The 14,404-nt window shown below is 39.8% G+C and overlaps 1 protein-coding gene across 5 annotated transcripts in view; it reads left to right on the forward strand.

Annotated features, from left to right (window-relative positions):
- Positions 1-14,404, forward strand: part of TXK (TXK tyrosine kinase) — a 70,949-nt gene that overhangs the window by 10,254 nt on the left and 46,291 nt on the right. For 4 of the 5 annotated variants that reach the window (XR_004628881.1, XR_004628883.1, XR_004628882.1 and 1 more), the window contains exons 2-5: positions 7,751-7,805; positions 8,834-8,936; positions 9,750-9,955; positions 12,417-12,482. Coding sequence is in view for 2 of the 5 variants with exons in the window: in XM_011222030.3 (XP_011220332.1) it covers positions 7,751-7,805; positions 8,834-8,936; positions 9,750-9,955; positions 12,417-12,482 (430 nt within the window). In the remaining 3 variants the exon portion in view is untranslated. Of the gene's footprint in view, positions 1-7,719; positions 7,806-8,833; positions 8,937-9,749; positions 9,956-12,416; positions 12,483-14,404 lie in introns of those variants that run through there. The other variant, XM_002917008.4, reaches the window with a different exon arrangement.

The raw sequence follows: 14,404 nt of genomic DNA on the forward strand, positions 1-14,404 counted from the left end.
TGCACAGGTGTACATTTTCAGGGGAGGAGGGGCTGTGGCAGGAGACCTGCCCCCAGCGCAGAGAAGACAGAGAGGGGTGCGGGGAGGGCTAGGATAGTTTTCTTATTGGGGCTTATGAGGAAGATGAGAATTCTGGTTGGGCAAAAGGTAAGTCAGTGGCTGAATTAGAGAAATAAAAAGCCTTTTGCAACTACCACTAAAAATCATGGACATATAAAAAGTTCTCAGTCCTGGAATAGGCACTTAACTAATCTAACTACAGGCCTACCTGATTTTCTGGGGCTTTTCCTTTTTTTTTAATCCGTAAATTTTAGTTTTGAAATATTTCAAGCATTTGGAAAAATAGACTAATATAACATGCTAGTCATTATTCAAGGAATAAAGTGACCATTATAGACACTTCTTGGTCTCAATGATATCAAATGGTTTTAGTTTATATTAGAACATGAGGCCATAGATGGTCATCACTTACCTTGCTAGACCATCTTACAAAGGTTTGTAGACTGAGTACAGAGTTTGCTCTGGCCTGTGGCTAAATTGTTCTCATCTTCAGTATCTAATGAGACTTCCTACTACGTAGGCACTCAAGGTCTTATCCTCCCTTATTTCAAGGACTTTCATAATTTAATCCTTCGTCACCACTCTTACTGTTCACTGCTTCCTATTGTATATGCTTATTCTGTCCCCAAATACATTTTCCCATTAGGATGGAATCAAGACAAGCGGGTACTCTGAAAAGGTTATAATTTAATGTTTCTTCAAACTAATTTCTTCATGTATCTATTCACTCAACAAATATACGTTGGGTAGCTATTATATGTCAACAACTGTTCTAGCCTCTTGATATATAATTGAACAAAATAGACAAAGATCCCCATTTACATTCCAGTAGAGGAGACAGAGAGTAAAAAACAAAAAGAAAAAGCTAAATCAATCACATAGTATGTTAGAAGGTGAGAAATGCCATCAAAAAAGAAAAGAAAAGAAAAGAAATAAAGAAAGAAAAGAGAAGAAAAAGTAGAGCAAAGTAAGGAATACCCGAGTCAGGGAGTGCAGGTGGCAGTAATAATAGTCAAGTATTCTTCACTGAGAAGGTAAGATTCGAGCAAAGACTTGAAGGAGTGGAGAGAGTTAAGAAGGTTGGATGGTAATTCTATTTTTAATTTTTTTGAGGCTCCTCCAAGCTGTTTTCCACGGTAGCTGCACCAATTCCCATTCCCACCAACAGTGCGCGAGAATTCCCTTTTCTCCACATGCTCGATAACACTTGTTATTTCTTGTCTTTTTGATAATAGCCATTCTGACAGGTGTGATGTGATATCTCATCATAGTTTGATTTGCACTTCCCTGGTGGTTGGTGATGTTGAGAGCATCTTTTCATGTGTCTTTGGAAAAATGTCTATCCAGATCCTTTGCCAATTTTTTAATCTGATTATGTGGTGGTTTTTTGGTATTGAGTTATATGAATTCTTTATATATTTTGGATATTAACCCCTTATCCAATTTATCATTTACAAATATCTTCTCCCATTCAATAGTTTGCCTTTTTATTTTGTTGATGGTTTTCTTTGCTATAAAAGCTTTCTAGTTTGTTGTAGTTCCAATTATTTATTTTTCCTTTTTTTTTTTTTTCTGGTCCTTCCCTGAGACCATATGACCCAGTAATTCCACTTCTGAGTATTTACTTGAAGAAAACAAAGCCACTGATTTGAAGAGATATATGCAGCCCTATGTTTACTGCAGCGTTATTTACAATAGCCAAGATATGGATACAGCCCAAGTGTCCACTGATAGGTGACTGGATAGAGAAGATGTGGTATATATATACAATGGGATATTATTCAGCCATGAGAAAGAATGAAATGTTGCTGTTCACAGCAACATGGGTGGACCTAGAGGATATTGTGCTAAGTGAAATAAGACAGAAGAGACAAATATATGATTTCACTTACATGTAGACTCTAAAAAACAAAACAAATGAACAAACGAAAACAAAAACGGACTCATAAATACAGAGAACAAATTAGTTGCCAAAAGAGAGGGAGATGGGGTCACAGGCAAATAGGTGAAGGGGATTAAGAGGTACAAGCTTTCAATTATAAAATAACTCACAGAGGTGAAAAGTACAGCATAGGGAATATAGTCAATAATACTGTAATAACACTGTATGGTGATGGATGGTAACTGCACTAATTGTGGTGAAAATTATGTAATTACCTGAAATGAATATAACATTTTATGTCAACTATAATTTTAAAAAATATTTTAAAAAAAGAAGGTTGACACCTGGAGGGGAGAGTGGGGTAGCCAAGACAAAAGCAAAGAAGCTGGGGAGAGCAGGCCTGGTGTGCCTCAGAAGCAGCGAGGAGGGCAGTGTGGCTGGGTGACATGAGCAAGGGCATTTGGACAGAAATGAGAGGCAACAGGAGGCCAGATACAGAGGGTTTTATAGGCTAGTGTGAGTAATTCGGCTATTACTGTCAATGAAATGAGGAGCCCTTGTGGGATTTGGAGACAAGGAGCAATATGATCCAACTTAGGTTTTAAATTAATTACTCTGGCTGCTATGCTGAAAAGAGACCATAGGGAGTTTAGGATTGAAGCAGAAAGAAGTCAGCAGGCTGTTGGTATAATCCAGATGAATGATGGTGGCTTGGACCATGGTAGTAACAGAAGGGTGGGAAAAGCAGTAAGATTGTGTGTGTGTGTGTGTGTGTGTGTGTGTGTGTGTGTGTGTGTGAAAATATACATGGTGAAATATACATAACATAAAATTTACCATTTTAACTATTTGTGAGTGTACAGTCGAGTGGCATTAAGTCCATTTGAATTATCAGATAATCATCCCCACTATCCATCTCCAGACCATTTTCATCATCCCAAACTGAAACTCTTGGATACATTGTTAAGGCAGAATCAGTATGCCTTCTCACAGATTGGACTGGGGTGTGAGAGAAGGAGAGGAGTCAAAGACAGCTCCAAAATCACCGACTTGAGCAACTAGGAAAATGGAATTGTTATTGACAAAATGGAGAGCACGGGTAGAGCAAGTCTGGGGAGGAAGGAAAAGAAGATGTTCAGATTCTTCATGTGAATTGGAGGTGTCCACTAGACACCCAAGTGGAGAATTTGAGACTGCATTTGGGTATGCAAGTCTGGAATGCACTGGAACTGGGTAGAGGTATACGTTTAGATGTCATTGGCAGATAGATGGTTTTTAAGACACAGAAAGGAATGAAATAATCAAAAGAGTGAATGAGACAGAGAAAAGAAGAGCTCAAAAGCTTTGGAACAGGCTGTCATTAGCCCTAGGCTGAGAGGGTAGGGAGGAAGAGAAGAAAGTGGCAAAAGAGACCAAAAAGAAAGAAAACCAAGAGAAGAGTATTGAATGCTGCTGAGAGGTCAAGTAAGATGAGGACATAGAATTAACCAGAATTAACCATGGGATAGACTGTGCGTAGGTTACCGGTGACCCTAACAAGAGCAGTTTGAGGGAAGTGGCAGGAACAAAAGCCTGACTGGAATGGGTTAAGAGAAAACGAGAGAAGAATTGGAAGCAGCAAGTAAAGATGACTCATTTCTAGATTTTACTGTAAATGGGGAGCAAAGCTGATCAAGGAAATAATATGGAGTAGTTTCTTTTGTTTTTAATGGGGGAAGTAACAGCATATTTGTATGCTAATGGCGTTGATCCAGTGGAGAGGGGAATGGTGATACTAGAAAGGGAAGGAGTATTTTTAAAATTTTGAATTTGAATACCTCTATGTGGGGCCACAGCATTTTTGCCACATTCTAACCATACTCTGACCCACTTCACTCATTTGTGTAACCTACATTTGACTTTGCATCTCTTGGCCCGGATAGATACAGATCTATATGGGGCTCTAAAACAACACTGGAATCAATTGGCAAGAATGCAAATTAGAGCCAGTCCTGCTAAAGTAGACAGACCCCCTAAGTGCTAATGTACCTTCTTTCTCAGAGGCCATTTTTTCATGTAGACACTAGAAGAACATTGACAGAAGCAGTTGAAATCCCAAAACCTAATACACAATATAATGTACATTTTCGGGGCTCAGTTATTTATTTTCTTTTAGTGTCTAGAAATCAACCTTCGAATGGTCCTTGGAAAATGAGTGATTTCTGGGTGCAGGCAAAAGAAGAGAGAAATTATTAAGTCAGGTGAGTGATAAACCAGCAACGGGAGGAAAGATGAATCTTTGCCTGGGCTTGGACTGGCACAATGTCTCCACGGTGAAATGGAATTTACCACTGGACCACCAATGTTTCTGTAGCCCAAAGACTGAGTATGATAGTGTCCAAATCAGAGAAAGGCAAGTAACTAGTGCAAGAATCTAGGTTTGCAAGGTCAAATCTATGAAAGGAAAGGGAGGTAATATATTCTTATTACTGTGTTGAGTATCTTTATTCTTATTTACCCTATTACTCTGAAAGGATGATCCATAGGGATTAAATATGGTGGCCAGACTCCACGATGGCTCAGTGAGCCCAACCTCTTGGTATTCATTCTTTTCCACCTTGTACTCTATCCTAGAAACATAATCTATAGGGGTTGGCTTCTACATGCTTCCAAGCCCTGGCTTCTGGTTGGATTACACTAATGGGGAGTCCTGGAAGGAAGTTATGGTGAGGTTGCCTTGAATTGGCTGTGTCTTTCAAGAGTAGATCATTGCTCCTATCAAAGGGGTTTCAGCTCTACTTAACTCTCTTTCACTTTCCTGGTCCTTTTGGACCTAGGGATGGTGAAAGTTCCACTACTGTCAGGCCCAGTTTCCTTTACTCCCTTATCCACACCTTTGTAATTAGTCCCTTTGTGTATGAACCCTTTTAAAATTATGCTAATTTAAATATGTCATGTTTCATATTGGAACCCTGACTGGTACAATAATTGGTATCAGAAGTGGCTCCAGGAAACAGAGTCAAATTGGATCTGAGATTTATTTGGTCATATATTTAGAGATCCAAGGAAGCCTTATTGCTGGGGGAAATGATTCAATTATCAATTGCTCGAGTTATCATTTCTGGCAGCCTGGAATGAAGGGCAAAATGCTAGCTGTGTGGAGCTCCTCTGAAGTCTCAGGATGAAAATCATAGCACAATTCCCCAGGAATTAGGAGTAATGCCTTGACGCTGTGCTGATAATTATTTTTAATTTGAAAAGTAGTTGTTGGCTTGCTGCTGGTGAAGACTGAATGGTCAGCCATGGATCATGAAATATTTATGTGATTCAAACCACCTGTCTTAAGCTGAGTGTTATCTGATTCAATGAACCATAAAATTAGGCATGAATAGAAGTAATCCATTGTAATACAGAAGCAGTATATTTGAAAGTAGTCCCCAGGAGATCGAGAAGGCTCAAGATAGCTTCATGAGCAGGTGACTTATATTCATATAGTACTGTTCTTTCTGCTTCTCCTTCAACTCACATGAGAGGCCTTGAGGGGAGTTCCTCAACAAGCCTGATGTATAGAGAGATCTGCATCCTGAGCACATATGGATGGGCAGTAAACAGCCATCGTGCCATAGCCCCTTCAGAGGTCTCCCGAAAGGTAGTGCTGAAATAAAACCCTCCCAGAACTTCAAAAAGTGCATCAGTTTGTTTATACTTCATTAGGAAAAGATAGTCTGAGATGTTGATCTACAGTAACTAATGGGTGATGGCAAAAAAAGTTGGTTTGCTAGTTGGGAACACGGGAAGTACAAGGTCAGGAGATTTGTGACAAGATCTGGGGAGAGGACTGTGGCTGAAACTCTTGGAATGGGGACAGAATGGAAAGATAAAATCAGAGGTCTGCAAGATGATCCATTCTGTTAGCCTTTTCTCAGTTTTGTTTGTGCTTCAGTGGTTCTCTGAATACTTCTAACCATGGTGTTCCATAATTCAGAAGCAGCTGGCTTAATAGGAGAGAGGACTGGCCTGCTAAAGCCCCAGTTATTACTGTGACATCTGGGAGATAACATTCTGCAGTGTTGGTGGGGTATCCTATAGGACACAATGAATGTCTTAAACCAGCAACAAACGCGTAGCCAGGATGTGCGAGTTGGGGAACTAAGGAGTGGTGTTTGGAGTGGCCCCTCTCACCATTTCATGTAATAACCCACTGGAATATTGTTGTTCTTTTTATTTATGACCTTGCGTTTGGTGGGTTTGGAGAATTCCCTTTCTTAGGGAATACTGGAGGTTGACATTGCCCTCTGGCCATTTTGGGATTCCTTGTATCACTGCACTGATTGGCACAGGAAGGGGTCAGTGCAGCTGGGATGAGTATCCTGATTACCAGGAAGAAACCGGGTTGGTTCTTCACAGAGAAGACAAAGAGGACTTTGAAACTCAAAGAATTTACCAGCTTTCTTTCCTAATATTCAAAATAGTCCTGGTCAGTAGAAAATTATAACAGCCCCACAAAAACAAGACCAACTAAGGACCCAGATCCCACAGGAATGAACATTTGGATTATTCCATCAGATAAAGCACCTTCCTCAGCCTAAGTGTTGGCAGAGGCAAAGGGGAACATAGAATGGATGGTGACAGAAGGCATCTATGATCATCAACTTAGGACTCAGGACAGCTGTAGATATGGGAATTGTAGCAGCTATGTTTTATGTTACTCTTCTTTGCTCCTATTTCCTTCCCTACCTTACTTCCAGTATCCTGATGTTTAATGTACTAAGTTTCAGGCGGAAGTATGACCACAGTGACATCACCTGGTGATAATATGATGGCTGATGAAACTCCATTGCATCCCCTGTTCTGGGGGCACAGAGAGGATGCTGAGGGGTAAACTGTGCTGGCTGTCTTCTGTTTGTACTCCTCTTCTATTTTCATGGGACTTTACGGATGATATCTAATTCAATCTCCTCAACAACCCTATAGTCATTATAGGTCTTCTCGATTACCCTCTTCCTATATACCTGGCATTGTTCTAGGTGATTTCCAGGAATTGATTTAATTAATCCTCCCGGTAGCCTTACATGCGAAGTATCCAATTATTCCCATTTTACAGACGAGGAAACTTAAGCACAGAACAGTTCAGTAACTTCCCCAAACCCACAAAGTTAGAGATTAGCCTCTGCCTCATAAGGCTTCTCAGATAGGTTAGGTATGATCATCCTGTTTTTGCAGATAGGAAAACAAAGACGTCTCATCCCAGATATAGTCACCCACACAGTGAGGATTTAAACCCAGGTCTGTCTAACCTCAGAACTCATGTCTAACGTACCCTCTGCTTCCTTAATTCTTCATTGTCAGGTGTCATGCTGAGAAAGAGCTGGCGGGGAAATCCAGGTTATAGGAACACAAAATATTAAATAATAAAATATTAAAAAAAATTTTTTTTAATGTGATGGACCTAATTCAAAATCCCTGCTCTCAGATTTCCTAGGAGAATGTGGCTTTTGGAATCCTATTCTTTTGTACATTTATTAGCTGACATTAGCCCTGATCAAGGTAAAGTAGAATACAGTGGTCATTTGTCATTCACAGACTGAGGAAATGCATAAACCAGACCTGGGGAGAAGAGCCTGAGAAGGGAAACCACACTGGCCAGGGTGCCAGTAACTTCTTTTTGCTTTCAAGACAGTTTCTCATCTGCCACTAGCAAAGGAGGGCAGACTCAAGACCTAGCGTATGCTTTGTCATTCCTATCTCTCCTTGGGAATTTTCCTTGGAAATTTCCTCCTTTGGACAAGTACCTCCGGCCTTATCTAACCAATATGATCTGCTTTTCAGATAATACCATCCAGTCGATTTTCTGTTGCTGTTGCTGCTGTTCATTGCAGAAGCGGTAAGTCTACTTCTGAGGGCAACTTCTTGGAAATTCATTCGTTCGCTTCTTTACTGTCTATTGTGCCTCCGTGTCTCTTTGTATCTGCTGTTCCCTTTGCCTGGGAAACCCTTCTCCCGTTTCCTCCCTGCTGAGTGCCCACCGATCTAAAGGCATAAGTCACATTTCGGGTCTTCCACCATCCCTCTTGGACCCCTTTGGCATTAATTGCTCCTTCCATTGCATTTCCATAGCATGTTGCTTGGTTCTGTATTTAATGCTTATTTTGTGTCTGCTGTTTACATATCTGTGTTCTGTTCAATAATTTTTACCCTTTAAGGGCAAGAATCCTGTCTTATTTATTTGAATATCTCCCCCAAATGATCAGGGTCTCTTGCACTTTGATGCCCAGCAGACGATTGTATAGAATTAATGCAAGGTACCAGGATAATAGTAACAGCTAGCATTTAATGGGAGTGTCCTCTATGTAAGACTGTGCTAAAAGATTTGCATTTATTAGCTCAAGTAACTCTCAAAAACCTATGGTTTTTATAATCTCCATCTTACAGATGAGGGAATTGAGGCTTAGAGAGGTTCCATTGCTTCTCCCAGGCCACACTATGAAATCGTAGAGTTGGGATTCAAACTCATGTTCTTAATCACTACATCATGTTTACTCATAACAATGGATACCATCAAACAAGGTCATGCATGTAAAACAATAAACACTGTGCCTGACGCAGAGTGAGTTTTTCATTATCATGATCATCATTTTATGACCTTAATATGCCCCAGGTTCGGTTTGGACAGGGGATGTTTGTTTCTTCAATTTTATTCCATAACAACTCCATATGCTCTTAGCGTCTCCAGCTCCTCATGAGGAAAATGCAGTTCTGGGAGGTAGTAACTTGCCTGTGGAGAGTCTTCTAAGTAAGGAGGATGTTGGAAAGAGAACTGGAGCTTCGTGCTAGGTTCATGAATATCTGGTGAATGCTTGGATAACCTGAATTCAGATCACCACTGGTAACATGGTTGTTTTTCCATCTCAGACAAGTAAGAACACAAATAAGCCTGAGCAAAGATGAAGAATTTTCAGAAAAATACCCTCAGCGTCGCAGGCTGTGGTCCAGGGAATTGCCAAGCAAGAAGCAAGTGAGTATCCTCTTGATGAGGGAGAAGGAACAGAGGAAGCTTGCGTTTTTAGGGTCTATGCTCCTTGAGGTACTGTTTGCTGCCATGCCCAGAATCTAGTGTCGCGCTCGGCACGTAACAAGGGCTTAATAAACACTTGGTGAATGAATGCCTTAGAAGAGAGCAGAAGAAAAAAAGACCAGTTAAAATAGCCTACGCTGCTATATTTTGGCAGAATTTGAAACCAGACAGCGAATGGGGAAAAATGTGTATTCTGGCTGCTGCCGTTTTGAACCCAGGAGTAATTTTCAGTTCAGTGTTGGAGGAAACAGTGTTCTTAAGAAGTGTGATAAACCCAAACACGAGTTAATAGCGTGTGAAAGGGAAGGGCTGTTTGTCTTTTCTCAAGAGAGAAAAACCCATAAAACAAAGTGAAACTATTGGGGTGGAAATCAAATTTTAAGCTTTGTGGCTTAAAAACCATCCAGCGGCGCCTGGCTGGCTCAGTCCGCGGAGCATGCGACTCTTGATCTCAGGGTCCTGAGTTCAAGCCTCGTGTTGAGCACAGAGCTATTCAAAAAAAAGAGAAGAGAAACATCCAGTGCAATGCTGGCAAGAGAATGTGTGATCTTGACAACTTGGAAAATGATGAGTGGGTTGCCGGATTCCAAAGTTGTTTTATAGTCATTTCCTGTGTTTATCCCAGTCTGGGTTTTGCTTTGGTGCAGCCAGATGGAAGAATTGGGGCAGCAGGGAAATGTACTCTATCCCTATTCTTTTTTAGTGCAGATTACCAAAACAGTAGTACAACAAATCACTCCTTGCTTTTTACAGTCCAATAGAGACCACGTGCAACCGTCAAAACGCAAGCCGCTGCCTCCCCTCCCACCCTCTGAGGTTACCGAAGAGAAGATCCAAGTAAAGGCACTGTATGATTTTCTGCCCAGAGAGCCGTGTGACTTAGCATTAAAGAGATCAGAGGAATACCTGATACTGGAGAAGTATAACCCTCACTGGTGGAAGGCAAGAGACCGTTTGGGGTAAGACAGGTGCCACGGTCCTCCTCCAGTTCCTCTTCTTTTATCCTCTGAAGACTTCTGAAAGCGTAAAATCTGTTTTGGGGCTCGTTTCCTCTGGGTTTAGAATTCTTCCTTGTGCATGGAGCAGATCCTGTCCCCACACTGCCTACCTGTATGAGGGAGCATTGAGGCACCGTGATTCCAGGCAGTCACAGAACTCCATGCACCTGGCTTCACGTCCTGATGTTGCCACTTACTATCGTGTGTCCTTTGGCAGGTCACTTACCCTTCCTTTTTTTTTTTTTAATTGAGGTATAATTGACATATAACACTATATTGGTTTCAGGTGTGCAGCATAATAATTCGATATGTATATATATTATGAAAAAATCACCACAATGTGTGTACTTAACATCCGTTACTACCCATAGTCACTTGTGATGACTTTTACAATTTATTCCTTTAGCAATTTTCAAATATGCAATATAGTATTACTGATTAGATAATGTGGTATATTATATCCCCAGGACTTCTTTATTTTATAACTGAAACTTTGTAGCTTTTGACCCCCTTCGCCCACTTCACCCACCCTCCACTCCCTGCCTCTGGCAACCACCAATCTGTTCTCTGTATCTATGAGCTTGGGTTTTTTTTTTTAATTAACCTTTTTGTTTTTTAGATTCCATATCTAAGTTTTTTAGATTCCATATATAAGTAAGATTGCCTTTGTCTGTCTGACTCCACTTAGCTTAATGCCCTGGAGATCCACCATGTTGTGGCAAATAGCAAGATTTTCTCCTGTTTTATAACTAATATTCTGTTATATACATATATATACCTCATATATACCTCTTTCTTTTATCCCTCCATCCATCAGCAGACACTTAGGTTGTTTCCATATCTTGACTATTATAAATAATGCTTCAATGAGCACGAGGGTTGCACACATCTTTTTGAGTTAGTGTTTTCATTTTCTTTAGATAAAGAGCAGAAGTGGAATCGCTAGATCATATGGTAGTTCTATTTCTAATGCATTTTTGTTTATTTGTAAAATGGGAATAATATGTTCTACCATATAGGTTTTTTTCTGATTTATACTGTCTTTGAGTATTTGACTTTTTTTTCTGTTAAGCTCTAAGGTAGGAACAGAAACAGTATCTCACTCGTTTTCACATTTCTGCAACGACTAGTTTTGGAAGTAAACATGGCAGTACTTGCCAAATTAAATTGGAAGGAAAAAAAGGCCTTGGGATGCAAACAAACTTCATCATGTCGGGGGCAATAGATTGTTCATGCCTGACTGGAGTCCAGCGGTAGCCCATTCTGCGGGGGATCTGGGCTGCCTGGGAGACAATGGTGGCGTTTGATTTCTATTCTTTGTGATGATTTGGAGATGATTAAGTATCTAAGTATTAGAAGTATCTAGATTATATACCTCTTTCTTTAGTTATATTTTCCTGATGATTTGGCTCTCTTACCAGTTTTTAGTTTCGACTTAACATGTGATGGAGACTTTTCAGTGGGAAAAGAGTTATGAGTAGGTTCAGAACCATGTCATTAGCCCTCCTACAGTTGGACTTGGGCATGACTCAGGTTTTAAAAGAAAAATGAATTAATTTTTAATTTCAAAGTTAATAAGTGAATATCGCTTTTTATAGTATGCAACCATGATAAATAATGCCTCCAAACTCAAGCACTGGTATTCACTTAGCGAGTATCCTTCTGGAAAATTTTCAATGCACTTTCATGCACATATTGAAATATACGTTCTTGTTTGCAGGTTTAGTTTTCCTAATTCTTACCATGCTTTACGCATTGTTCTGCAACTTGCTTGGATTTCTCAACAATGTCATGGAGACCTTTTTGTAATTTTCTAATTTCAAATTTCATTGATGAAGGTATAGAAAAAGAGAAACCCCTTCCCTGCTGATGGGTTATAAATTGGTATATTTTCCTTCAATGGCAATTTGCTGTATCTAAGGGGAGATGCACATATTTGGTGATCCAGCAATTTCCCTGTTTGGTATCTGTCTTTGGTATCTTTCCCTGTGCACAAGAACGCATGTTCACATGTTTCTGTGCAGCATTGCTCTAACAGGGACATGGCTAAACTAGAATATCTAATGTATCTATTTTGCAGCAATTAAAAAGAATTAAGTTGTATCTTTGTGGTTGCCGTGTTTTTAATCTAGTCACTATGACACCCCAATGATCTCGTAAGTGCCGCTCTTCCTCTTCGAAAAATTTTGGTGTCACAAAACATCTTAAATTATTTCTATTGTAAGTCAGAATCTTAGTATTTATCGTTACAGAGATTTTGGTTGAATATGGAAATGAAAAATCGTTTTTCTTCTTTTAGCAATTTAATCAGTAAAACGAGTTTGGTTTCCTCTCATGTCCTTGAGGTTTTAAAAGGATTGTTGTCACAATAATGCCACAGATGTGCCACGCGATTTGATTTTTGCTTTGTCTTTTGTTGTAGGAATGAAGGCTTAATCCCAAGCAACTATGTGACCGAAAACAAACTAACCAATTTAGAAATATATGAGTAAGTCTCCTCCAAAATATATTTTATGGTTATCTATGAAAATCGGGTACATTTGGGCGGCTTACGAGGATAGAAGCTGGTTTTGGTCTACAAAAGGAAAAGAAAGTAACACATTTGGCTGCTTTAGTTTGAAAGATCTTTGATCCTTATAATAGTTGATTCAGAAACTTCTTTTTCTTAAACTTCTTTTTGTTTTGTTTTGTATGACCACCTTTTTGGGTTTGTTTTAACAGTGACTGCATGGAAACCAAACACTCATCTTGGTCTTGTTTTACGCTATGTCCTAAATGGAAAAATAACTATTTCAAAAATGACCTTAGTTTTTTAATGAGTGGTAAATTGAACCTAACATAGAGACACACAACTATATTTTGGCTCCTGTTTTGAAATGTTTTATAAATAGCTGAAGATGAGAAGTAGGCTAATGCTGTAGTTTGGAGGGGGGGGAGCTTTTGGTGTGTTCACTAGGGTTCTGCTTAGAAACCTATTTTTGTCACAATGATAGATTTGGAAGATGGAGATCTTAGCAATCACTTTTCTAGCCTCCCATTCTGCAGATCAGAAACTAAGGTCGTGAGAGTACTTTACAAGCAGAGAGTGGCAGAGCTAGGAGTAGTTCTGGTCTTTTATAAATTCAGGTTTGCATAAGTTTTAGCACTTGAGTGCCCCCCCCGCCACTTTAGATACTTGCTTTGCAATTAGCATATGCTTCCAGCCAGGTGGTGGTAGGTGATGTGGGTTGAGGCATGAAGACAGGTGCTTCTCAGGGAACCAGGCAGCAAATATAAATTGAATGAGAACCAACCCCTCCGGCCCAGCCCCTAGGTGTCTGCCTTGCTACTAATTTAAGCCCACCTGGAGGCCAGACAGTTTCACAACTACTTACCTTCACTGCAGCAGACCTCTTGGGGGGCTTGCCACTGCCCTCAACTGGAGCCACCCCTCACGATAGGTCTCTTTGAAGGTCAGGTCAGGGGAAGTTCTGTGTGAAAATCTGTTAAGAAAAAGAAGACTTTTTTTCCATATCGTAAACCCGGGTCAGACTTTCCAGGAGATTAAAGGAGATGTGTGAAAGTACCAACACAGTGCCCGGTAGTGAGTGAATAGATACTCACGAACCCACAGTGTGACTTTCCTTCCTTTTGTTATTCATTAACTTGCTTGCTGCTTCCTTAGTTTAGATGATGTTTGGGGTCTGCCCTTAACAGCTTGTTCATACTGTAGGTATTGGGTAATTTGAATTAAACTACCCTGAACTTAGAATAATCATCTCATTTTCTTGGCTTTATGTGTCTTTAAAAGTTATCTACTGTAATTATCTAATTGTGAAAAATTAATTTTTGTTTCTTTTTAAAGGGATTTATTAAAATATGGGTATAATAATTATTAATATAAATCACTAAAATATATCCACCACTTACTATATGCCAAGCACTGTTCTCATGACTGTGTAGAAATTTCGGTCCTAGGTTGAAATACTATAGTATGGGCTTAGAAATTGGAGAAATCTGAATTCAAATCCTGACATCACCACTGACTAGCGCTTGGGCTATAGGCAAAATTACCGAATATCTATAAACCTCCAAATGATATGAAAACTGGGAACCATGATACCTGTCTCATGTAGGACATAGTAAATATTTGATACATTCTAGGACTGTGAAGCTAACAGGAAGGGCATTTCCAGTTTGCCCGCTATTACAGAGCTACCACATGTCATAGTTACTTCAGCCCTTGAGTCACTTCATCTGTTCAATCTTTATTTATTGTCCACTTATGATGTACCAATGTTAGCTGTTCTGAGCCTTGGAGAAGCAGCGTGTAACACGTAGAGGCACTCCCTGTGTTCGTGGAACTTATGGTTTCATGGGGGAATAGACAGTAAACATTAACCTCAAATTCACAAATAAATATAAAATTTT

This window comes from Ailuropoda melanoleuca, chromosome 11, assembly GCF_002007445.2.
Source record: "Ailuropoda melanoleuca isolate Jingjing chromosome 11, ASM200744v2, whole genome shotgun sequence".
NCBI classification, from domain to species: domain Eukaryota; kingdom Metazoa; phylum Chordata; class Mammalia; order Carnivora; family Ursidae; genus Ailuropoda; species Ailuropoda melanoleuca.